General features: G+C 49.9%; 8 protein-coding genes across 8 annotated transcripts; 2 read left to right on the plus strand and 6 right to left on the minus strand.

Annotated features, from left to right (window-relative positions):
• Positions 1-304: 304 nt before the first annotated feature.
• EDB91DRAFT_1249372 (uncharacterized protein) lies at positions 305-1711 on the minus strand (the record flags this gene model as incomplete). The annotated part of the gene is made up of 4 exons (XM_041323070.1): positions 305-928; positions 974-1147; positions 1209-1405; positions 1462-1711. 4 exons carry the CDS (start codon positions 1709-1711, stop codon positions 305-307), a joined length of 1245 nt encoding a protein of 414 aa, XP_041176198.1.
• A 57-nt stretch (positions 1712-1768) lies between these two features.
• On the minus strand, positions 1769-2846 carry EDB91DRAFT_1249373 (uncharacterized protein; the record flags this gene model as incomplete). The annotated part of the gene is made up of 5 exons (XM_041323071.1): positions 1769-1883; positions 1940-2208; positions 2311-2586; positions 2655-2688; positions 2737-2846. 5 exons carry the CDS (start codon positions 2844-2846, stop codon positions 1769-1771), a joined length of 804 nt encoding a protein of 267 aa, XP_041176199.1.
• Positions 2847-4702: 1856 nt separating this feature from the next.
• EDB91DRAFT_1237789 (uncharacterized protein) lies at positions 4703-7992 on the minus strand (the record flags this gene model as incomplete). Its single annotated transcript, XM_041321628.1, has 12 exons — positions 4703-4930; positions 4958-4976; positions 5007-5082; positions 5142-5419; positions 5456-5540; positions 5590-5961; positions 6017-6230; positions 6277-6976; positions 7030-7247; positions 7296-7522; positions 7577-7776; positions 7985-7992. The coding sequence occupies 12 exons, from the start codon at positions 7990-7992 to the stop codon at positions 4703-4705; spliced, it is 2625 nt and encodes an 874-aa protein (XP_041176200.1).
• An 826-nt stretch (positions 7993-8818) lies between these two features.
• EDB91DRAFT_1054753 (uncharacterized protein) lies at positions 8819-10885 on the minus strand (the record flags this gene model as incomplete). The annotated part of the gene is made up of 4 exons (XM_041313850.1): positions 8819-9393; positions 9456-9794; positions 9940-10651; positions 10688-10885. 4 exons carry the CDS (start codon positions 10883-10885, stop codon positions 8819-8821), a joined length of 1824 nt encoding a protein of 607 aa, XP_041176201.1.
• A 1997-nt stretch (positions 10886-12882) lies between these two features.
• On the plus strand, positions 12883-16728 carry EDB91DRAFT_1082840 (uncharacterized protein; the record flags this gene model as incomplete). The annotated part of the gene is made up of 18 exons (XM_041315541.1): positions 12883-12969; positions 13126-13197; positions 13273-13465; positions 13498-13554; positions 13605-13670; positions 13714-13769; positions 13790-13871; positions 13922-13984; positions 14037-14534; positions 14570-14586; positions 14639-14830; positions 14881-15062; positions 15109-15263; positions 15320-15518; positions 15569-15687; positions 15736-16152; positions 16208-16440; positions 16525-16728. The coding sequence occupies 18 exons, from the start codon at positions 12883-12885 to the stop codon at positions 16726-16728; spliced, it is 2892 nt and encodes a 963-aa protein (XP_041176202.1).
• A 1030-nt stretch (positions 16729-17758) lies between these two features.
• EDB91DRAFT_1249377 (uncharacterized protein) lies at positions 17759-20730 on the minus strand (the record flags this gene model as incomplete). Its single annotated transcript, XM_041323072.1, has 7 exons — positions 17759-18347; positions 18407-18707; positions 18757-18957; positions 19005-19387; positions 19441-19934; positions 19981-20151; positions 20197-20730. 7 exons carry the CDS (start codon positions 20728-20730, stop codon positions 17759-17761), a joined length of 2673 nt encoding a protein of 890 aa, XP_041176203.1.
• A 1002-nt stretch (positions 20731-21732) lies between these two features.
• On the plus strand, positions 21733-23883 carry EDB91DRAFT_1249378 (uncharacterized protein; the record flags this gene model as incomplete). Its single annotated transcript, XM_041323073.1, has 6 exons — positions 21733-21939; positions 21994-22277; positions 22334-22414; positions 22468-22571; positions 22631-22792; positions 22841-23883. 6 exons carry the CDS (start codon positions 21733-21735, stop codon positions 23881-23883), a joined length of 1881 nt encoding a protein of 626 aa, XP_041176204.1.
• Positions 23884-24015: 132 nt separating this feature from the next.
• On the minus strand, positions 24016-25153 carry EDB91DRAFT_1249379 (uncharacterized protein; the record flags this gene model as incomplete). Its single annotated transcript, XM_041323074.1, has 5 exons — positions 24016-24059; positions 24127-24492; positions 24553-24729; positions 24785-24904; positions 24964-25153. The coding sequence occupies 5 exons, from the start codon at positions 25151-25153 to the stop codon at positions 24016-24018; spliced, it is 897 nt and encodes a 298-aa protein (XP_041176205.1).
• Positions 25154-25317: the final 164 nt, after the last annotated feature.

Here is a 25317-nt window from a genome sequence, read left to right on the forward strand (position 1 = left end):
TGATTGTATTAAAGGTGCAGTAATGCATTCAATTGACATATTTCTGGTAGGTGTTGGTGTTGGTATGTAAGGAGTGATGTGAAAGGACCCGGATATCTTAATATTGTGAAGAATGGGGGTGGGGTAGTATGAAGCCAGGAAGGGGGTCTACAGGTTGCCATACATAAGAAATCGGCCTAGTTGTACTTGGGTGCCTGGTATGTATTGAGGACGACCGTTGGTATGTAAGGAGTGATGTGAAAAGACAAGACATCTTAATATTATAAAGAATGGGGGTGGGGTGGGGTGAGGCCGGGAAAGGGATCTACTGGTTGCCATACACAACAAAATCAGCCTGGTTGTACTTGGCCAACTGGTATGCATGGAGGTCGACCAGATTATATGTGGCATAATCCGGGTGGGGGGTTCTGGCATAGTTGTGCACACTATCCCAGAGGAACCAAGCCCATACCATCTGATCTCCCTCGTCAATGCAGATGCCATGTCTGACTAGGTGGCCGGAATAGCTCACCATGACGCCTGGGTTGTATACCAGCTCGATTCCAAGGTTGGTCAACTGCATGACAGCGTGTGGGTAGCTCCTGATGCAAGTCAATATGTCGAATGCCTCAGGCGGACACTTCGGGTCTCTGTGGTCGGGGGACTGACGGTTGCACATGACAGCGGCACCGGTGTAGACGGAAGCCCAATGCTTAAGCAAACGATGCATGTCATGCAAGCCTTGCTCCTCCGACCAACGACTGAGTTCGATATGAGTCCTCACGGAAGCCCAGTAAAGCTTAGGGTGCATGACACGCAAGGCGGCAGGTGCAAGGAGGGCGGGTCTCTGCATATCCATGATCATGGACAGGCTCCTGTCGCCCTTCAAGGAGGCAGAGACCTCCGGTTTGAACCTGTCATCCGGATCATTGGGAGGAGGGCCATAGCACTGCCCCGTGTGAATAACTGTCGACGATCGGACAGCCGGACTCACCTCATATCCTTGTTGGAACCAGCAAGGTGTTATGTTGATGCATCCAGGAGTCAAGGCAGGATCCTCGGGAGGTCGGAAGTTGGACTGCCGGGTCCTCCAATTAGCTGATTCCTTGTTGATGACGCTCTTCTTGAGTAGATCACCCATGGCGAGGGTGGCCATGTACATGTCGTTCTATTGGGATCTCGGTCAACTACTTTGGAAGGATAGTTTTGTGTGAGGAACTCGCCTGCACCCAGGGACTCAGGGCATTGGGGATGTACCAGAGAATGATCCTGTGGCCGGAATTGATTACTACCGAAGGGCGGTCCAAGAGCATCTTCTCGGGCGGAGGGAACCTTGCCAACAACTCCTCTTCTCGGGCATCTTTCATACTGGATTCTTGTTTTGCAAGCGCCTCATTGTACCGGATGACATCAATGTCCAATTTGACTGAGTTTGGGGGATCCATAAGCGAGGGGGGTACCGGAGAAGACACACGGACTTACTTGGGTGTCGATACACCTCGGCCATGAGCCAGGCAAGCTGACCGCATGATAGCAATGTGGTGACGTCCATCCCGGGTGGAGGGTCCACCAAGGATCCGCCGGCTATGTGGGCAAGGAATTGTTGCTCGACCCATTCACTGGCGCAGTTTGTGGCATTCAAGGCCCAGTCTTTGGGTATCACAGGCATCAGGTTCATGCCATTCCTGAGGAAGGCAATGTGGCTGGCATAAGATGATATGATGTGGGACATGATAGGCGGGGTGAACGAGATGGCGGGTGATGGATGTCGCTCAATTTTATTGACATGTCAACCGAGCCTCGTGGGTCCGGTGATGCCGAAGGATGTAAAATCAGGGGATGTAATAGCGCGCATGTTCAGGGGCCGAGCGCATGGTGGCAAGGCCAAGGGAGATCTTGTGGATCTGTAATGAAAGAAGCATGGCACATGGTCGTGCTAAGTACTGCTCCGTAGGCTCACTGATATTCGCCTGGCTCCTGCATCGCCTGGGTCCCATCTAACAACTGCTGTGATGCCGTGATGGCATCATGGAGGTCGTCCACCGGACCCTCGAGGGTGGTCATGGCCTCCAAGGCAACATTTGCATCTTCCATCTTCCTGGAGAGCCATTGCTCGAGCTGAGCACCGAGATCTCCGAGATTGTCTTTGATGACCCGGAGATTGGTCAACATGGGGTCCTGACTGACATCATGCCTGCGCATCTCCAGCAGCAGCAAATATGCGGCTGGCTGATGGAATTGTTAGCGTGGGATAATAGGCGAATATCAGGAGTTGGATAAAGGGAAGGGACTCACAAGCTGTTGCATGTGGCGTTTATACAATCAGATGACTTCTTCCACTGGGACACGGATGGGCATCTCGAATGGACGGACGTTGAACCGGTCATTCCACCAACTGTAGGCATAGTCGGAGACAATCCGGTAGCGGACCATTAGGTCGCCTGCCATGTTGAATTGGTGGGTGTGGAACAACTGGAAGAGGCCATCGTCATCCACGATTCCCACCTGCCAGTGGGTGAGCATCGTCACGATCTCGTTGAGATATTCCGGCAAGGCTGGGGAAGTGTTGCTAGTGGCACATATGTTGATATAGGGGAATACAAATCTCTGCGAAGTATGGGGGTCAGCCTAAAAAATACGAAATGGAGAAGCACCGTAAGGAAGCGGAGACTCACCTCGGCTTCCCAGACCAGATGCCGGACAAAGGTTCTTCAGAAGGAAGATGTTCGAGACACTTGGCTCTGGTCCAGGGCCAACCGGATCGCAGTAAACCGCGAAGTCGCATATTCGAATATGTTTGCGGCATCCCAAAGGGAGACGCTGGTCGGGACCGAATTCGTCTGGAAGATCAGCGATGGATATTGCATGTTGATCAGGGCAGCGGCACTTTGGTCACCCCATTTTAGGTACCTCTTAGGTTGTATTATGTCTGCAGAATTAAAGGCCTAAGAGGTGCTTTTCGGACGGTCCGGCCCATGTTCTGTGGTATTTCCCTGTATGTATAGGGACCAAAATGTGATTTACTGGGGATGGTCCAAGGATCATTATAAAAATTGTGTGGGAAATACCACAAGATAGCTTTGGACCACAGACAGATTGGGATTTCCCACAGCATAGGGGTGTCAGGGTCCTACTATGACCAAATTTTCACAATAATTTTTCGAAAATTACAGGGGGTACAGGTGCAGGTAGAGCTCACAGTACCCATGGGTTTACCCATGCTAATGCATAAGCTGAGATGAGAAGATGCTGGAGGTGAAAAAGCAGGATCTCCCATCTCACAAGACGCTGGAATCACAGTTTCCCCTGAGTATATGAGTATGGGTGGTACCCATGGGTTTACCTGTGCTTATACGTAAGGTGAGATGAGAAGACGCGGGAATCACTGTACCAGGGGGGTCGAGACCAGCTCCCTCGCAAGACACTGGAATCACAGTGTCCTCTAAGTATATGGGTATGGGTGGTACCCATGGGTTTACCTGTGCTAATACATAAGCTGAGATAAGAAGATGCTAGAATCACTGTACCAGGGGGGTCAAGACCAGCTCCCTTGCAAGACGCTTGAATCACAGTTTCCCCTGAGTATATGAGTATGGGTGGTACCCATGGGTTTACCTGTGCTAATACGTAAGCTGAGATGAGAAGACACGGGAATCACTGTACCAGGGGGGTCAAGACCAGCTCCCTTGCAAGACGCTGGAATCACAGTTTCCCTTGAGTAATATGGAAGTATTGTGAGTACATGTACAGGTAGAGCTTACATACACTTGTGGGTGAAAGACCTGTATGCATTGGTGGGAAGGACAAGATCTTGAGGGGAAAGACCATGGGTATTTTCTATCCTAAGTGGGAAGGACCAGATTATAGGGGGAAGGACCATGGATACTTTCTATCCTAAGTGGGAAAGACCACATTGTATGGGGAAAGACCATTGGTACTTTCTAGCCTATGCGGGAAGGACCAGATCGTATGGGGAAAGACCATGTGGTACTTTCTATCCTAAGCAGGAAGGACCAGATCATAAGGGGAAAGACCACATCGTAAGGGGAAGGACCATGGGTACTTTCTATCCTTAGCGGGAAAGACCAGATCGTACAGGGAAAGACCATGGGTACTTTCTAGCCTATGCGGGAAGGACCAGATCATACTGGGAAGGACCATTGATAATTTTTACTATCATAGGGAAGGACCAGATTGTACAGGAAAGACCATTGGTACTTTCTAGCCTATGCGGGAAGGACCAGATCGTACGGGGAAAGACCATGGGTACTTTATATCCTTAGTGGGAAAGACCAGATCGTACGGGGACAGACCATGGGTACTTTCTAGCCTATGCGGGAAGGACCAGATCATATGGGGAAGGACCATTGGTAATTTTTACTATCATAGGGAAGGACCAGATCATACGGGGAAAGACCATGGGTACTTTCTAGCCTATGCGGGAAGGACCATTGGTAATTTTTACTATCATAGGGAAGGACCAGATCGTACAGGGAAAGACCATTGGTACCAGGGGAAAGACCAGATATTAAGGGGAAAGACCATTGGTCCTTTTTACCATCATTGGGAAAGACCAATGATACATTGGGACAGACCAAGTGTGGACCACATGCACTTATGGGAAGGACTTGTGATACTTTTACACTTATAGAGAAAGACTAATGTGTTGTGGGGATGGTGGTCAACATATATCAAATTAACTAAGGAACATTTATATGTAATACTATCTGGTAGGACATCTTGTAGGGGATGATGGCATAAAATCATCTTCAATGTCATCTAAGTCATCATCAGGGTCTATATCATACCTATACTCGTCTACCAATGCAATATCTTCAATTGCATCCATCAATTCATCATCGCCAATCTCATCATAATCCGAATCTCCCTCGTCATCCTCTCCCACAGGTCCTACACTCTGGTCATCCTCGTCCCGAAAAGAAGGCTGCACCTGTTCATGGGTAGCGCGAAGTAAGACTTCATCTGAAGGACCCCACCTGTCCACTGACCAGGCACACGGAACACACTGAACTTTTCTTCTCCAAGCAACACAGATGTTGACAAGCTCATCGGCGCGCGATGCAAGGTGGAAAGCCAAAACGACTGTCCGATCCTACAACACGAATTAAGAACAGACATGACATAGGGTCACAATCATGCACCTGCATTCGTCAAGGCACCCTGTATACCCTCCCACTCTGTCAACATCCACTCCTGCATAACAGACCGCTCACGCATCAGCCGGGCCTCCTCCTCGAGGCAATGATCCACTTCAAGTTGCGAGTGGATACCGTTTCTGACGGCCTTGTCTGATAACCACGCTGGAGGGTTGACAGTGGCGTCGTCGAGTCCAATGTCTTGCCAGATATTGTCATCGACGTCGAGTTGGAAGATGCCGTCGCGCGGAATGGAGTGAGGGGGGATAGCAAAAGGTGGCGCTCTCCGTTGTCATATAAGCGATTGTATTTGAGAACACAAGCCATTGTAGGTTGAGACTAGCTTGAGAATGCCAGGTTCACGACGTTTGATGGAGTGTTGTGTATTCACGTGAAGTTTTTCAGCTGTAAGGACATGAGATTTGTACAAGTGGTGAAGTAAAAATGAACGCACTATTGATAGATGCTCGGTAAGACCTCTCGAGTCTCTCCAATTCGAACTTCCGTTGATGAAGACGGTCCCGGATGCGACTTTTCACAGCGCGAGCATTCAATCTGGCTGTGAGATAAACATCCCTCTTCATCTTCTCCAGTTCAGCCTTATCTTCCACTCCAAGTGCAGCTCTACGATGTCGGATAGTGTTAGAAACTTTAGTACGTCGCGAACGAGCATCAACCAGCTGCAGATTGAGCTCTACCATGTTATCAACATGACCACCGTGTAAGTGCGCCTCCAGTTCACGGACAGAAGCGTTGTGTGCATCTAAAGTCTTCTCCAATGCAAGAAGAGTCATAATGACCTCGGCCGCCTTGTTTCTGGATTGACCTAGTCAAGATATTCAGTTCAGTAAGACAACAACAACAGGTAGGTATCCTCTTACGTGGAGCGGGTCGTGTCTGGTGTGCAATCTGAGCTTTCCACTCCGCACAAAGCATGTCCTTGTTGAGGTCCAAGTCTTGTAAATTGTCCAGAGCCACATTCTTCTTCGTCTGGCAGTGTATCCAACGCCGATGAAGCCAATGGCCAAATCCTTGCAGCAATCTCGCATCAAGGTGGCGAATTTGAGTATCAAGCACGAAAAGACGCTGATTGAACTAGAGTAGAGTCAGACTTGTAGAATAATATATGGGTGGTACTTACTCCAGAAACGCGTAGAGGCGGGATCAGTTGCTTTAGAGAACTCCATAGTCGTTCACACCCCTCGCCGTCAGACAACCCAAAACCTTCGCATTTCCTGGGATGGTAAATAAGTTGACAAGGCCACTGGTGACCGTAAGCATGGAATACAGCAACTGCAAAGGTGAGTCGCGATAAAATAGATTCATCCAAAAGACTCCATTTGCGACAGCTCCGTTCAAGTTGGCACCCGATATCGTACAGAAGCCCAACAGTCATTTGAGGGGGTAGATGCTTGAACAGATGATCCAATAGAGCGAGCGAGTAATGTTGTTTCTCCCCGGCTGATGTGAGATTCGCGATCCAGAGGACACGGTCGTGTCTACAAAGCAGCACCATAAGGCCTGTATCAGTAAAAAATCGAGTGCTTGCCTTCTCCCGTTTCTCGTCTGCAGCCGTGAAAGATTCTCCGCATCCATCCAGGACTGATACTGGCACACTCATACCCTTTTCATAGCGATCCTCTTCTGGCTCCGTCCTTGAGGCCCTCGCCCGACGTCTTTCTCCTCGACAGCGCTGCACGAACTCCTCCATCGCTTGCACGTCGTCCTTTGGTAGAAAAAAGGATGGTGTCGGGTTGGGAGGGTCGTGACCATTGGCACTGCGAGCGTTGGTGGAGCGCTTTTGAGTAAAGCATGCATCTATGCAAACGATAATATCTGGCCTGAGTATGATCAATTGAGTAACACAGCACTATAGCTACATAAATGAACTTACATGGAACGAGAATCTTTCGCCTTTTGCCAATCATTTGCCCTGAAGCAAAGTGGGCAGTGTGAACGAAGGTATTCTGTAGGTTGTTCGACTGCCATGGGTTGCACACGGATCTTGTCCTTCCAGGTGTTGGCAATAAGGATGGAGATGTGGTCACGAGCAAAAACGTTCAACACCCGGTACCAGTGAAGTGCATTGGCGAAGCGATGGCACAGGCTATGCTAATACAAGGTTAAACATGCTATGTACATGGAGGATCAAATGCTTACCATCGATGTCAACTTATATCCCATCCCATCTAGAAACGTCTCCACTGCATCGCACCACGCAGTATGGTTGGGGGACTGACGAATGAAAAGAAGGCGGACAAACTCTAGAACACGTAAGTCTACTGCGAGTGAGGGAGCAACAGGGGCGCATGGGAACAGCCCACGACGAAGGAGCTGGAGAGGGGCAGGATAACAGGGGCATGCAATGATATTAATTTCTGACAAGCCTGTAATGTACATTAGATCAGACATCGGGGGAGAAAAGAAGCTAGACAACATACTGTCAAAGAACACCCATGCAACCTTGATGCTGCGGGTCCCACACCCAGCATGACAAGCTACAGGATCTCCGTGTGGCTGTCGTACAGTGTCGGCGTAGTGTAGCATTGAAGTCTCCTGCATGTACGATAGATAGGGCACTACAAGCGATGGAATGACATCTTCTGACCATCTGCACCACTGGTTGGTCTTTTTCTGAGAGCTGGTGAGATGATGGATACTGGGATCATTAAAGAAATGGAGGGAGTCGCTAAAATGATTCGTGGTTCCGTCACGATCTTGGGGGGTAACCGTCCTGGGTGCGGATGGAAGAGATAAAGTTTGCTGAGTGAGACGTTTGCATCTGGGCATAATCAAGACTGGGGGTGGGCCAGGAAGATAGAGGTCTAACGTGCGAGTCTGGCGGGGACGTCGCCATGCCTTGTTCATCGAAGGTTCACAGACTATAGTATTTGGGGGCAGTTCTTCCTGCGTGGCAGATGCTGCTTGCAGAGTGGATATTTTGTGACATCTAGGCTTAGGACGACGGACCGCCATAGCGCAGCACTGTAAGAGTCAATATAACGGGCACAACACATCAACGACACGAAGCCAGCTGGACACCAATGACGCGAAGTCACTTGGAGGAACTTGTGAATGGAAGCCACCAACGACGCAAAGTCAGCTGGAGTGGGCGTGGGGCTCGATTATGGGCAACAGATCAATAAAGGTCAAGTGTACAACCTGGCCCGCACGTTCGATGAAAAGGGAGGGGGGTAAAACGAGCGGAAGCGAATGATCGATGGGATAAATTATTCAGTATCAGAATGGGAAAATATGCAGTTGCATCGTCCCATCAGGTCAGCCCGATCAGGCATTGACCATGTGTCACGGATGTTCTCGTCATCTTACTCAGGAAGGCAAATACATCGGCAGAGTGAGATAATGGAAGGAAGTTGAGGATGGAGAAATATAAGAATAAGAATAAAATAAAAATAAAAAAATAAAATAAAATAAAATAAAAGGATAAACCGCTGGGGAAGTTTGTTGGTGGCCACAGAGAATATGAACACATTACGTCGCATGCCTGCACAGAAAAGTCAAGCAGAAGGCTGGAGAAACAAATACACACACCATGTCACTAAAACGAGACTAGAGGTAACCACGGAAGCCATCCGAATCACCATTACGGCTGAGGGAACATAATATTTGTACACAAACACGGAAGAAAATGTAGTATGCAATGTAGCATTATGAAATCATCATTACAGAGGGAGCAAGTGAGGAACAACGGGAGGCCTACCGAAGTGATCGAAAAACGTCTGAACATAAAACGCAGTCGCAGTGCACGCGACTTCCCACCATTTTGTATCTGTAAAGTTCTCTTGGATGAGCGGCGATGTAAGAAGAGGCGGCACATCATCCCAAGAGCACAGCAGTTGTCGGAAACTTTCGAGGTACGGAAGAACACCAATTAAGGTGTTATTCCACATACCGTAATTGTCCGTCGGAAACGGCTCCGACCACATGACAAGGCCAGCCTCACCAGGGAAGATGGCATGCAGCAACTGTTCGCGACCAACCAGATCTTCTGCCCAGCGTCCCTTGGCCAAGTGGCGATTGAGATCCCTCAATTCATAGCGGAATCCAAGCTCGAACAGCTCCCAGGTAATCTTTTGGGCAAGGAGCTGGGGAGGGTGGGCGAGACTGGCGACAGGGACCTGTTCGCCACGGAATTCTACCATTCCTTCCGGCGCAAATAAATCTCCGTGAGAGTCCACCATATCATCTCCGAACAAATCCTTCATCATTCCCTTGCGCTTCTCCGCCACAGTAAGAACTTTTTTTTGGGTCCTTTGCCTTTGGGCGCTGCGGCTTGTGATTGGGCAGAAATCCCGCTACCAAGAAAGTCACGCCATAGTTGAGGGGATGGGTAATTGTGAGGAGGGTTGTGATCAACCCGCCCGATCCATAGTGGACGACAGGCGAGCCAAGTGGCGATGTATCCCTGAAGGCGCTCTGGCAGCTTTGGACTGACAAGGAGACCTGGTTCAGGGAACCTGTATCCTCGGTCAATAAGGTAGGGAGTGCGGACACGAGATGAATCCTTGATGCATCTTTTGAGGGCGTCATCCCAATGAAGCTTTGACGGCGGGAAGTAGGGGCTCTCAGGATCCTTCCATTTGTCCGTAATGGATTCAGCTGACTGGATGTGGTGCGCGGGCCAAGCATCTTTAACATCTGACATTGAGTAGTTAGTTGTGATACGTAAGAAAAAAAGGCGAGGGGTACTTACAGGGCTGGTGCCTGTGCTTCCTGTTATGATTTTTTGTAAGGGCCTTGCCTGCAATGGATGGTTGAGAGGATGGCCCAGCAGTAGAAGAACTGGGTGCAGATGAGCTGCCCGACGAAGGGCCCGATGAAGGACCTGGCTCAGGGTCTTTGAATGTCGTGCCCCCATAGAGGTGGCGAACATGAAGCTGACGATTGTAGCCACCTGGGCCATGATAGATGATTTCGTAAGGTCGCACTTTGTTGCCCTCTGCATACATGGAAAGGATGATTTGATCGGGACGGGTGAGTAAAACGGGCTGTTTTACCGTCATGTTCGAAGGTATGTACGCCATGGTGCGGACATACCAAATGGGGATACCAGCAATGTACAGCTTGTTGCACATGTTGCTGTCGTGCGTGAAGGCGCCCATCCACTCAGAGTTGACGACAGAAGTGCTGTCACCGGCAGTCATATGAGGCTGAGCAAGGAGGATCCACTCCATGAATGAATAGATCTCGAGAAACAGCCGTTGGGCATCAGTCACGAACATGAGAAGGTCGCGGAATGTAAGTGGATGCATCTTCAAACATGAGACACCATGTTGAAGGGACAAAATGCGACTGACTACAGCGTCATTCTTGCCTTGCCGATTAGCCCTCCAATCCTGCACCCGTTTCTCTGCCAATTTGCAAAGAGAATCCAAGCCTTCAACCTTATCCGATGCGAGTGTGCCTACAGGGAACGAGGTGCCTGGGATTGGCTTGAAATCTTCTTGGGTGGGAGTGAACCAAGCCCAATGTAGTGGGTGTGGGGATGGGAAAGCCTCCTTTCAAGGAATGCAAGTCCAATTGCAAAAAACGTTATCGTAAGCTTGAGGCCACTGGAAGCAGTCTATGGCGCCGAAGCGACCATCCGCACGAGCCTGTACGTTTTCTTCTTCAAAATGGTGGAACGCGGGAACGAAGTCCATGTTCAGTGTTGTGATGACTAAATTTCCTTGGACAGCGACGGCGTGGGCGTCGAAAGCTTGCAGCCATGCTGTAGTATGTATGCACATTAGTAGGATACAGACGTCAGAAATGACCCCTCCTACCATCCCGAAGAGTTGTGTTGCTCTTGAACATCAATAGAGCGGTGGGCATGATGAACGCTGCAAAGTTTAAGTAGCGTGTACTTGATGAAAAGTTGCAACACACCTGCAAGTTGAATATGACATCGTGAGAGTGTGAGCGCTGGTAGCATACAATACGTGATAAAGAGTACTTACCACAAAGGAAAACGTATCTAAGAACTCTAATCTGCGAAAGATGAGATCAGTAGAAAGTGGAGGCAGGTGAACGTATGGACGTCTCACCGATTAGTAGATGCACGGTTGAAAACAGTGAGATTGTGGAGGGCGACACTGATGATCTGAGATGGGAGTGATGGCAGCGGCACACCAAAAGAGGGTCTTTAACCCTACTGTTGCAGCAACGGATGAGCAACAGGGCGACCGTCAAGACGTGAAGTCTAGGCGTGGATGATCAGCGACGCGAAGTCAACTGAACAAAAATCGAACGGCACGAAGCCAGTTCTAGCTGAGAGAGGGCCGGGCGCAGAATAGGATGACGACGACGACGAGGAAAGGATGTGTCGAGGGAAATGATGGTAGATAGCAAGGCCTGACTGAGTACAGAGTAGGAATAAAGAACTTCGAAGAACACGAAGAATATTGAGAGGCAAAATCAATCGTTCTGGGACTTTCCCAGAGTTGGCTAAATTTGGCTGCAAAACTATAGTCAACCCTGGGAAAGTCCCAGAACGATTGATTTGGCCTCAATGATATTCTTCAGAGTTTGTATTTCTTTACTTATTCCTACTGTTTACTCAGTCAGGCCTTCCTATCTACCATCATATCCCTCGACACATCCTTTCCTCATCCTCGTTGTCCTCGTTGTCCTCGTCCTACTCTGCGCCCGGTCCTCTCTCTCAGCTAGAACTGGCTTTGTGCCATTCGATTTTTGTTCAGTTGACTTCGTGTCGCTGATCATCCACGCCTAGACTTCACGTCTTGACGGTCGCCCTGTTGCTCATCCGTTGCTGCAACAGTAGGGTTAAAGACCCTCTTTTGGTGTGCCGCTGCCATCACTCCCGTCTCAGATCATCAGTGTCGCCCTCCACAATCTCACTGTTTTCAACCATGCATCTACTAATCGGTGAGACGTCCATATGTTCACCTGCCTCCACTTTCTACTGATCTCATCTTTCGCAGATTAGAGTTCTTCTGTCCTCATTGTTCAATCTAATCAGTAAGCCTTGCATATATTCTTCTGCTCTACTTTCTACTGAATTCGCATTTCGCAGATTAGACTCCCTATATGCGTCTTCTTCTCAGTAGGTGAGAACCTCCTTCCTCCACCCCTTCACCATGTCCTACTAAATGCTCATTAGCTCGCATGACAAGTCCACTTCCCACCTCTCTTCAGCACATCCACCGGGCCCACCACACTCCTCTACTGCATCTCCACACTCACCAACCCCGAGCTACAGTGAAGCCACTAGCGCATTCTTTACGGTACAGCTTGTTCGGCTGTTTGATATGAGTAGGGGAAGAAATGCCCGTTCCGTTTGAGTGAGTCTGGACATTTACTGCCCTGCGATCGATCCCTGATTGCAATGTCGGCTCTTTTTTCGACACTGTAATGCAGGTATTACGTAGTCATCACCTCCGATCTTCTTCAATGGAGTATAATAACGGGGTTTTTTTTTCAAAGCTAACTTGTAATGCATACAGCACTGTACGTGGTCAATGCTTCCGAATTATCACAAACCGAATTAATTCTTTCATTTTTTGTGCTAGCGGTGTTTGGCTTTCAGGGCGAATGCAGTGGCGCCCACTCATGTTATAAAGGCAATCCTCCCAATTCTGAGCGTCTCATCCCCACAATATCATTGCAAGTATTCTCTGCCGCTTATTGCCTTGCCCGACTTCGTGTCGTGCAACATTGTTGAGAAAACTTCGAGTTCTCAACTTAAATTCCACGTATCTCCGTGATCGTTGGAATATTCTTGCAAATGCCTACAACCCGTTCAGGCCGTAATGCCAGACCCTCACCTCTGCCTGATGGAACCCTGCCCCGCAATATGACGAAGACCAGAACGGTAATATTTCTCGATATTGTGTCTTCACCAACTAACTGTACCATATATCAAGACCCGCAGCGCAAAACACCATACGGAATCTGATGCTGATGACATGGAGGCAAGTTGATCTTTTTCGAATTTTGTGAATGATCCCTGATGTTATTGATGTTCTAGCCCCCCGAACGTCCCAAACCCCGCCGCCGTGCAGGCCCCAAGTCTGTCATCAGCAATGAAAATGGAGAAGAGGTAAGTCATGTGGTCATACCGTCGTTGATATCGCCATTAAATTCTTAGCGGTCTGTGCGTCGACCCTGACCGAAGCCCCATCCCCTTCCACGGTCCTCCGCACGGTCGGGTCCCAGGACTTCATCAGCTGAGGAGGAGGTTTTTCTCTCGAATTTTTCGAGGCGCCAATCCATCATCCAAAACAAGTCCGACTACACCAATCCTGAAGCTGATACAGACGGAGTAGCTACGGATGGTGATGAGGAATCAGGCAAGCCCCTTTCATTTGGTGGATGTCTACCTTAACTCAATGTTTGCTAGCTCCTACCCCTGGACGCAATTCAGTAGATGTCACAGCAGGCGAAAAGAACACTTCAGGTCTGTTGCTCCCAGCATTGCATTTCTACATCAACTAACTGTTCTATTAGTCTCCACTGCTCAAAGCCAATCGGACAAGCCAAAGGGCGCCGCTAACGTTTGCAAGGATATGTCAGGTATGTCATTCTGAGCCGTTCTTATTTTCTAGCTCATGTACAGTTCTTTTAGCGTCTGTTGCCCAAAGCGTATCAAACATTGCAGTTGCTCCCCCCCACGTAGGTCGGATGCCACCAAGACAACACCTCCTACCCCAGTCCATGAAGCTCCAAGTCAACATCACTCAGGAGATGTCACAGCAGGCGACAAGGGCACTTCAGGTTTGTCGCTCCCAGTGTTACATTACTAGGTCAACTAACTATCCTTTTAGCCTCCACTGCTCATCAATCGGACAAGCCAAAGGATGCCACCAACATTTGTAAGGATACATCAGGTATGTTATTCTGAGCCGTTCTTATTTTCTAGCTCACTTACAGTCCTTTTAGCGTCCACTGCCCAAAGCGAATCAAACATCGCAGTTGCTCCCCGCCCGCATAGGTCGGGTGCTGCGAAGTCCTACACACACGACCACAGCGATGGCGCAGAGAGTTCACCCTCTGACAGCGACTGGGCCGCAGACGAAGAAAAGCGCAAAAAAGTTGCGCGTCCTTCTGCCGTTGACGGTGACGGCAATGACGGCGGTCCCCCCCCGTCTCCACTTCGATTGACCCGCGAACGAAAAGGAAAGGGCAGAGCCAAGGAGTTTGATGACGACGACGACGAGCAGTATTATAATGATGACCAGGAGGTCAACGAGGATAAGAGTGACGAAGGCCCAGCCAAGAAGGGAAGGCTGCCATTGGAAGTGGTGTTAAAGGCGCAGGAACTTGGGCGAACCACCGTCGAAGCAGCCAAAGCGTTAGGGAAAGAATATGGCAAAAGTGCGAGGGTGATTCTAATTGAGGCAGGACTGGTTATGAAGGCAACCCGCAAGGAGTCTCCTTGTAAATCAGCACCAAACATGGTTCAAGACTTTTAGCCCCCCCTCTGAAGGACGTATGTATATTCCTTTGTGGTTGTGCATGGTCTGCTCACATCCTTTGCAGAGGATATCAAGGCTTGGAAGGAGGAGCAAGCAGCGCACTACAAGGCCCATCCGTACAAAGACCCCAAACACGCAGCGTTGTGGCAGAAGATTCAGGAGTATTGGGATGGTTGCGTTACTGGTGCAACTGAGGACCTAACGTCGCGATCTGCTAGTTCTCTGATGCTGCACGTTCGTGATGATTTTTCAAAAGCGGTGAGTCTCGCATTAATAGAACATTGATGGAGAGACTAAGTAGTACACAGGCTGGTTACTGGTACCACACCCATGGCATTCATATTTCTGGTGTTGCAATATTCCCTGGTCATGAAGACGCTGGCCGCCAAGCGTCAGGATTCTTCTCTGGGTCTGACATCATGAAGGACATCATCAATGCACGACAACTTGACATCAGTCGTATCTTGGACGAGCTCACAACCATTCTCAAGTGTGTTTTCTGATAATACTACCGGACATTGCTCACTTTATTATAGGTACAAAGACTTAGAGGCTGCGCAAGCAGAAGGTGTGACTTTTAGTTTTCTCCCTCGCTCTACCGATGTCCCAAATGGCACGCTTTTGTGCAATGGCAAGTCCGCTAGGGACAGGAACAGAAAAGTAGCACCAATGATCATCAGCGAGAAGTTTGGTATGTTTTATTTGTTTTATTGTGTCGCTAATTTACTGATGGTGTCTCATTGGTAGCTGAAGCTGGCCATCCGCTCAAAACCTCCAACAACAGGTGGTTAGACATCCTCAATACTCTTTACATTGAGCAATTGTGCATCCACGACTGGCCCGCCGGTGTACCGCCCCCCGGCCCCGATTTTGATCTCAAAGCTGTGTCAGCGAGTCAGTTGCGTGCATTGGTAGTTCCTTACCTGAGGATGCATCTTGGGGCAATGTACGAGGTTGACTTAGGTCAAGATGATGAGGATGATGATAGTGAGGCAGAGATGCGAAGACGAAGAAGCGTAAGGGTAAATCCAAGAAGTCGAACGACAACAGAAGGACAAAGGGTAAAATAGTAGAGGAGCCAGACATGGTGTTGTCCATTAGAGAGTGGTCTGAGTGTATGTGTTTTGGTTGTCTCTTTCATGTACGCACTAATGATACTACAGATGATGTTGAACATTTTGAGTCTCAGTCTACCTCAATGTATTCAATCCCCCTGGTCATCAACACGAACGGCGAGGTCCTCCGTGAGCTTCAAGACTCAGTCAAGTTTTTCAAGGACTTCCCCCTCCCAGATAAAGCTAGTACCAAGCAGGTAACTGAAGAGCTCCCTTCGTCTGACCAAGAAGCTGTGCACTTGACTCATGTAGCTTCGCGCCCAACCCAAGGGAGGGCTTCGCGCCCAACCCAGGTGGCTTCGCACCCAACCCAGGTAGCTCCACGCTCCAACCACAGAGCTCCGCGCTCCAATCATAGAGCTCCGCGCTCCAATCACAGAGCTCCGCACTCCAACCAAGATGCTCGACAATCTCGCCAGGAAGCTTCGCGCTTGCCTCAGCCTACTAATTGGGAAGCTCATCAGGGTCTTCCACCCTCGTCTCCTCTGCTAACACTGTCAACAATTGTCTCGTCTTCAAGTCCTAGGTCTACTCTCCTGGTTTCCACATATACCCGTGATTCTGTGCATCCCACTACCTCTCGTTATGAACATTCTCGGCGTCCTCTTCATGAAGGTCAACGTAAATGTGGTGGCCTACGTGACGACAGTCATCCTTGGCCCTATGATTCAGATACTCGCAAGCGGACGCGGGACTGATTACGAAACTACACGCGAGGCTAGTGACTTGGAGAATGAGACAGGTAGTGGAGAGGTACCATGCCAGGTTGCAAGATAATCAGTATGTCGCTCTTATAATGTTAATGTATCTCAACTAACTGTCATATAATTTCCTTAGTCGCCGTATCCCGTCTGGTCGTCAATCACACCAACCTCTACCAATTGCCAGCACCTCCCGTTCTCAGTTGCCAGCGTGTTAATGGTCTTGCCCGTCACAATGTGGTCTGTCCCATTTGGTATAAAAAGTACCAATGGTCCTTCCCATCGCGATCTGGTCCTTCCCTATGATGGTAAAAAGTACCAATGGTCTTTCCCATCATGATCTGGTCTTGCCCAATTAATCTGGGAAACTGTGATTCCAGCGTCTTGCAAGGGAGCTGGTCTCGACCCCCCTAGTACAGTGATTCCCACGTCTTCTAATCTCACCTTATGTATTAGCACGGGTAAACCCATGGGTACCACCCATACTCATATACTCAGGGGAAACTGTGATTCCAGCGTCTTGTGAGATGGGAGATCCTGCTTTTTCACCTCCAGCATCTTCTCATCTCAGCTTATGCATTAGCATGGGTAAACCCATGGGTACTGTGAGCTCTACCTGCACCTGTACCCCCTGTAATTTTCGAAAAATTATTGTGAAAATTTGGTCATAGTAGGACCCTGACACCCCTATGCTGTGGGAAATCCCAATCTGTCTGTGGTCCAAAGCTATCTTGTGGTATTTCCCACACAATTTTTATAATAATCCTTGGACCATCCCCAGTAAATCACATTTTGGTCCCTATACATACAGGGAAATACCACAGAACATGGGCCGGACCGTCCGAAAAGCACCTCTTAGGCCTTTAATTCTGCAGACATAATACAACCTAAGAGGTACCCAAAATGGGGTGACCAAAGTGGCAGCGGAGGTGCAAGGGGGAATGAAAATACAGCCATTTAACCACCAGTATAAATAGGCAGGGAGGGCTGTTGTTAGGGCCATATGTGGTGACAGGTCCACATGATACACAACCGGGCTGGAATGAAACATTATGAAACCGCATTGTTTGCAAAGACCATGGACTACATACAAAAGAAGATTGTAGGATAAATGTATTGTCAGGAACACCCAATGATGACATCACCGGTCGTGACCGAATGTTGGGTTGACCTCAACAAACCGGGTGTGAGCATCCTTGGTCAATCATTTGTACATCTGAGCCTGTCTGAGCGCATAGCACCTGTTGCCCACCCGAGTGGGGTTGCCATTCTGGTGTGTTCGACCGAGCCATGTTGTGGATCTGTGCATGAGGAAATTGATTGTCCAACACATCTCATGTCCCATGAGGATGAACTCTTCTGCCCAACGATCACGCAGAGCCTTGGTCTGAAGCCAATGCACCCTGTAAACTGGGTTCCGGGTCGACATGGGCCCGACAATGAAGTCCCGGGAAGAATGACTCACATTCGTTCATCCAGTCATCGCTAACCGAATCCCCTTGTACATCTAGGGACCAAAACCATGGCAGCGTGGAATTTCTCTGACCACGGGCATTGGGATCCGCAACAGCAGAGGTGGCTTTGAGGTGGCTTTTCTCCAACTCCCGATATTTTTGCAACAGCTGGTCTGCCCCGAGATTCTGGAGCTGGGCCCTGCATTTCTTGTAGATCATGCTGTTGAGGTCGATCACCCGTTCCACTGAGTGGACCTGGGCCCAAGCCCAGGTGGTCCTGGCTTGCGACTTGGCCGGCTGGACTGTGGTCCTAAAGAGAACCACCTTGTCGGCAGGTGCACTCTGATGGCGTGCAGCATGTCGTTTGCCTGTCCCTCCCTTAGGGTGATCTCTTGTCTGATCAGGCCCGCTACGCCCAATTCCCTGCATCTCTGCATTCCCAAGTTGGACGGGAGAGGGATGACCACTATTTTGGGTCTGAATAGAGCCATCGGGTGACGGACTCCTGGTGCTCCATCATCATCGGCGTCTTCATTGCTGGACCCACTGCCATTCCGCAGGAACCCAACATCCATGTTGGGGATACAATGGTCAGAATCGTAGTCATCTCCGAGATACCTCCCTGCTGTTGCAACAAACTCGTCAATGGAGTGTTGCAGCCTGATCCGGCAACGGCCCATCTCCAGCACCTGATTCTCGGTAGGGTGTCTTCCCATCCTCCTGATGTCCATTGCTAGAGTGATCTGCATTTCCTCGATGGTGATCCCAGATGCAAGCCAAGTGGCAGCTCCTAACTGTGGTCTTTCTCCTGGGTGACAGATGGATGTCTGCAGTAAGTCGACCTCGACCTCCTTCTGGGTTCGTGCTACCGAGGTCGAGCATCAGTGCTGCAACCGAGATATCTATGAACACACGAGACTTGCCCTTTTGCAACTGCATGTCATAGATGTCCAGGGCTGATGGATCGTCTATCCGAGAGGCTTGTGCTGCTCTCTCCTGCGCTTCCCACCGCTCGACCATTTCCGGATCTGCTGCATCGTTCAATGCATTGAATGCCTCAGTGCTTTCGGCAACCCCTCGTTTGGCCTCTTTGTATTTCCGGGACAAGAACAGCCCTGTTGGTATGAGATTTGTTTCAGGCATTAGGTACGGCATGACTAACCCATCTGAATCATCTTCATGTAGTTGCAGTTGTTCATTTGATAATCAAGGCATTCCTGTCGGTGTGGGGTCGACATTCCCCAGGCGGAAGGAGATATGATGTTCAGAGGCACCCACAGTGTTTCCATGATCTCCCCATCTATTCTGGCGGTCCCTGGGATGAAATTGGATGTGTACCGAACATAGCACTTGTCTTGGTGGCCATGAACGTGCCACAGTCCTATCCCCAGGATAATGTCCATTCCCGAAGGAAGGCTGAGATGAAGGCTCTCGTCCACCCGCTGCTGGAGGTGCTTGTTGTACTGGCAATTGACGTCATAGAACGTCAACGCCTGGCAAAGTCCATCCGTGTTGTGACTCAGGGCGTAGTCCATGTTCATCTGTCTGCTCCTGAATGTCAACCTCCGACGCCAACTTCCGTGTCGGGAACCTCCTACCTTTCGCCCTTTTGAAAATTGACCATCAAATTAGGCACGAAGCACCCATGTCTGGCGCATGTGCACCCTCCTATTCCCGTGGCTTCTAGCTTGTGCCAAGATGCATTGGCCTGGTTCACCGCCCTATGGTTGTTGCATTCGGACCTCTGCGCCAAATCCTTGGCGAGCCCGAGATGAGCCTGGTACCTGGCTCTGGCTACCATGAAGCTTTGCCCGTCAGTGAGCCAAACTTCATCTTCCGGGTGTGTCGGGTGCAGATGCTCAGCTTTAAAGTTACCATCCATCACCAATGAACGTGAATACAGCCACTCAGGCATTGTGTCATCATCTTCTGTTGGTAAGGTCATGTTGATGCTGGGCTGAGGACATGCAGGGCAGAAAAGAGCCAGCTCCCCATCTTTTGGATCCTTCCTGTTGTGACCGAATCCATTCCATTTCAGAAGCTTCAGCTGCCGCCATTGTCTGCTCACTCTCATCAACTCCCGGTATCGGTCCTACCGAGCTTTAGCATCGGGTCCGGAGGAACAGATGCATACATACTGGTACTAAATGCGGGAACATGCTGGACGTGATGCACCTCAATTTACTGTAATAGTTCATTGCCGAAGTCCCACACTCCAGGTTGTCCAGGATGAAATTGTCCAGCAAAGCAAAGGTGAATGCAGTCTTTGGGCGGGTGAACGACACCAGGAACAGTCCAATTTCAAACAGCTGCTTGTCTGGGGTTCAGGCGTCAGCGCATTGGCAGAACCGAACCCACATGGTGTGAACGCCCGATGTATCGACCACTGTTATCCGTGTTTTTCCTACCACCGGCGAGTCTTTTGCATAGGGGGGATACTCCTCCTCTAAGAATACATCACCTGCTCCTGTGTCGTCGACATCTTGGGAAAATACATAGTAGGCTGATGCAGATGGGCCTTCACCGAAAGCATCACCGGCATCACATGCACCCGGAGTTCCTGCCATGGAGGATGCAGCAGATTGTCCCCCATCATCCGTGTCCTCCCAGTCCCAATAGTGGTGCGGGCAAGATCGTCCTCCATGCCCGAGATGAATCTCCACGCCTAACTTTGTCAGTGCGGTCCTCTCAAAGAAATCTCCGTTCCATTGACTGATCTGGTGAAAAGGCAGCCGAGCGTGTTGTGTCCGGCAGCACTTGGTGCAGAACATCGGCTCGGCAAGACAGTCATGGCACTTCTGCACTTCATCCCCATCGCACAAACAGCACACCCTGTCAGGAGGCAGGCCCTCCCATTCGATCAGCATATCTAGATAATCCTCTGCCATCACCTTCCACTGCCGGAGATACTTGTTCAGACCCTAGGTATGTCGTGTCAGGCGAGCCAGACATCGGTGAGGGTGAATGGACTTTGACTTGCCATGGTCTTTTTCTTTCTCTTGTTCTTCCATGGGCCCTGTGGAATTCACATGGGATTGATGTCTCCCTGGTCGTTGTAGCCTCCGTCAAAGTCGTCGGAGAACCTATACATCAACCCATCCGAAGGCTGCTTGGCGGGAGACTTGGTCGGGGACGACCGAGCTGACTTGCTTGTGTTGGTGCGTTTGTCTGGCACCCACCGAGCTTTGAAGCCTCAAGTTGTTTTCTTCAGTCTCCATTTCACCAGGTGGATGGTCCCTCAAGTGGTGCACTCCTGCGCCTTTGACTTGCCCATGGTGAGGTCTGAACTGATGGTGGTCGGGAGTTGATCCGTTATTGCATCATGCTCCCTTAACAGGACCCTCGCTAAATCACCTCGTTTGTTACTATGTTGATGCATCTTTGAACAGCAATGATTCATCAGCAATTTAATTCTTTGAGCCATACCCGTTTGAATAATGATTTACGCCTCAGGCATTAGGATGGTCAAGGAAGTAGACATGCTTTTATATTGTGATTGCAAAGTTGATAGACGGTGTCAATGAATTAATATGCTCTATCATTAGAAAGATCTAGAAAGTCCACATGCTTCTATGTTCTCATTGTATTTCAAAATTCTTGGCCCGGCCCAAATCATAGGATGGTCGGCCCTGCTAAGATGCCCCAGATATGCTTTCAATCTTTCAAATCAATCCGAAGTGATACTAGCACAAATGCACAACAATTTATAATGGGATTGGCCCAGACAATCACAATCTTGGTCTTGTTTGTCAAGGCCCAGTCGCCCTTAATTTACGGTGGCATGGATACCGATTGTCCAAAGGCTAAACAAACAAGCTGGCTCAAATTAAACCTCTCGCCAGACACTTATATTTCCCTTCTGTCATCCTCATATTCCTACATCTTTTCCCATGGCAGGGAACAACTCGGAGGCAGATGAAGAGGCTCCGAAGCAGGTGCCTTTGAATGAAGGGGAGGTGGCTGTTCTGGAGTCCTACCTTGAGCAATGGGACTCGACATCGGGTCAAGAAAGAAATGTGGTCTGGGGGGATGCCACGACGGAGACTCGGCTGAAGGCCCCTGGCATGGATGCCAAGCTGTTGAAGTCCCAAAAGACGGTGAGTGGGTCTTGCCATATATCCCAGGCATTTGCTGATGCAGTCGCTGCACAGGTCTACAGAAAATGGTTGCAGAACCATAGAGGGAAGAAGAAGGACGCCAAACCTCCCATCAATCTCGGGAGGAAGTGGACATACCGGGCAGTCGTGGGGTCTCTCAGGAAGAAGGAGCTGCTGAAGAAGATCGAGGACGAGACTGGTGTGAAGCCTGGCGAACCCGAGATGATGAATCATTATGCCAAGTATCTGGCAGAAATGGTGAATTCTCTTACTGAGAAGGAGGTGGAGGAAGCGACCGAGATGGCTGAGGAGTGGAAAAGCAAGGAGTTCCGCCCGAGGTTCAGGCTGACACGGCAAAATGAAAGAGGGACAACATTCTCCGGTATGTGGCCAGCGAAATGTTCAAGAAGGCCGGGATGTGGCTGTTCATGCTGTCGGCTTGGAAGAATGAGGACGGAAAACTCCTGGTGTCAAGGTGCGTGAATACACCTGTATGACTGAAGAACTGGATGTCTCAACAACCGACAGTCATGACTACAACGACGAGTTCGGCAATGGCGAAAGTTTCAGCAAGACGGGCGACTGGCAGGTGATATTGCCGGAGTGGGAGTCATATGTGTCAAAACAGTTCGGTGAGCATCCGAAGCATCGTTTGGGAGTAAACACGACTGATCGGTATGGGATCTGCCAGACAAGGAAGTGGAGGATGACGCCGTGGTAAGGAAGGGAAGGAAGGACAACACATATGTCCTCGAAATAGGATGCGATGGATTGCCCATCCTCCCGGACCACGGCAAGATGGATTCAGACACGCGGAAGGCTGTCGTCCGAGCATTCCTAAATTGGCATTATCGTGAGGCAATCTGTTTGACTCTTTGGATTATCTGATGTGGGCGAGCAGAGGACTGCAGCAGCAGGCCAAAGGACCCAGTGCCTTGGAAAGAGGTGATACCTAGGCCAGAAGAGCTCATCCCTCCGATGTACCTTCCAGAGGGACGAAAACTTCGGGAGCCATCAAGAATGAACTGGGAGGAAGCAACAGAACTGTTGGACTTCTGGTACAACCGACAGGAGAACATCTGGGACGTCACATTCGAGTTCTACGGCTGGTGGAGCAAGGCCGACAAGGAGGTAAAACCCCCTGTCGCCGAGGCAGAGGCAGATACACCGGTGGATGGACAGGCCAAAGAGAATCCGGGAGGAAAGGCAAAGACAAGGGTATCGGTGAGGCGAAAGTCTGTTTTCTGGGCGATTGTTCCTTCTGACAGCTCTGATGACGATGAGGATGGCCGGCCAACAAAGACAGCCAAACCAGCCAGGCGGCAGGCAGCAAAGACAACCCATCAGCCAAAAACTTGGGTTGACCCTGCAGACCCAGGGGACGAGTTTCATCAACCAGATTCGCCGGATGAGTCCTCGGATGAAGAAAGGCCAGCTACCAGGAAGGGCAAAGAACCTGTGAAACAGAAGGCAAAGAGACCTAGGAAGGAGGTTGCGGAGACACGCGGCGAGGATGAAGCTCCTCTGGAGGTAGAGAGTCGCCCAGTTATGAAGACCCGTGCTTGCAAGCAGGGCACTGCTCCCGCCAACAGGCTTGTTGCCCCCACAGCTCCACAGAAACCATCTCCCACAACAGATGAGCCATCTGCCTCCCGAGGAGTGCCGACTCCTTTGGACCGACCCAGGAGGGTAGGGCCTGCATCTCAGCCCGGCGGTGCATTGTGGCGCAAACCTAGTCGTGGACAGAAAGACGGTCCGGCAGTCGTCTTGCAACACTCTACCAAGAAACACAAGCCGGGCAGACCACGCAGGAAGAAATGTGCTGCCGAAGATGAGTTGAAAGGATCACCTGCCAAACGCACACGCAGCAAGACCACAGATGTTCTCCCGAAAAGATCCAAGAAACCCAACTCCAGATATGCTGCCAACTTCATGCGGTCTTGATACTTCCGAAGTCGGATGACGCCCTTGAGGCTGTTGGACTCATTTGCATATTGTTTGTACTGTATATTGCGGGTATAGTAGCAATTACAATGTCGCCCCTCTTAATATTTTGTTCTCCTGGACATGAATGCATTACCGCTGGGTATTATTGCTATGGTTGGTCTTCCTTCCGGACCCTAACAAAATGTACATATATTCTACCGAACCGAAACCTAGGGATCCACAAGAAAGACATAGACATACCTTGGTGTTCTCCCCACCCGAGATCGTACAACGGTTCATCTTCACCCGTGAGATCAACGACCTCTTGTTGCATCGGGTGTTCACTTGCGGGTGTTGACCCCCACCCGAGATCATATGAGGGTTCGTCATTGTCGTCTTCTTCTTCCTTCTGGTGTTCACCCGCAGGTGCTGGTCCCCATCCGAGGTCATACCCGTGTCCATCGATTGCGTCTTGCTGAACGGGCTGTTCACCCAAATGCGTGGATCCCCACCCAAGATCATACGCCGGCGCATCATCTTCATCCATCACAACTTCAGGCAGTTGACCCGAAGTCACATTCAGGCCCCACCGGAGATCATACCCCGGGCCTTCTTCATCACCGTCATCTTCATCATTGTACATTGTCAATTATATGTGTACAGTAAGAACTAACTAAAAACACTTACCTCTGGTGTTATCATCTACTGAGGGAGATGGGTTGCTGGACGATGCAGCGGATGGGACGTTCCACCCAAGATCGTATGATGGACTGTCGTCTACCAGCCTGTTGACCTCTTTGTCCAAGTCTGCAGATCGTTCGGGTGTTGATGGTTCAGACATGCCCCAGGACTTGTCGAACATGGCTGTTGAGTTGTGTGATGTTAGGTGAGTTCAGTAGAAGCATCGATAATGACTTACCAGCCAGTTCCTGAATTGACACCTCCACCCCGGCGAAAGAGCGCTCATATTCATCAGGAGTCGAATCTCCAATGCGGCTGTCGAGAGTCTCGATCCGAGTCTCCGGACTCATGTCGTATCCTAGATCCGGTCAGCTCATTGCCCCCGAAGAACATCAGAAGATAAATGAATGGACGTACTTCTAAATTGCAGGTGCTGGAATCGCGACCGCACCCTCGGGGGCTCCCACTGGTCTATGGGCACAAAATCACCCCACCATTCTGCAAGGGATGCCTTGCATTGAACTTCGGCAGATGACTTACCAGCTGAGGCCATGTGTTGCTGAGTAGTTTCTAGAGGACTTGAAAAATGCACTCGTTGGGTTGACATTGTGTGGTCTGGCAGATGTGTGCTTGGGTTCGGGAAGGACGAATTAAATAGGGATGGCAGAAAGGTCCACTAGTGGGTCTTGTGGGTGCGGTGGTCTGGTCGTTGACACGTTGGCCAAGTCAACAATGGCACTTGATAAGGGCCGTGGCAACGGTAGCATTATT

The sequence above is a fragment of the Suillus paluster genome, assembly GCF_016628075.1.
Source record: "Suillus paluster strain FC165 chromosome Unknown EDB91scaffold_33, whole genome shotgun sequence".
Lineage (NCBI taxonomy): Eukaryota > Fungi > Basidiomycota > Agaricomycetes > Boletales > Suillaceae > Suillus > Suillus paluster.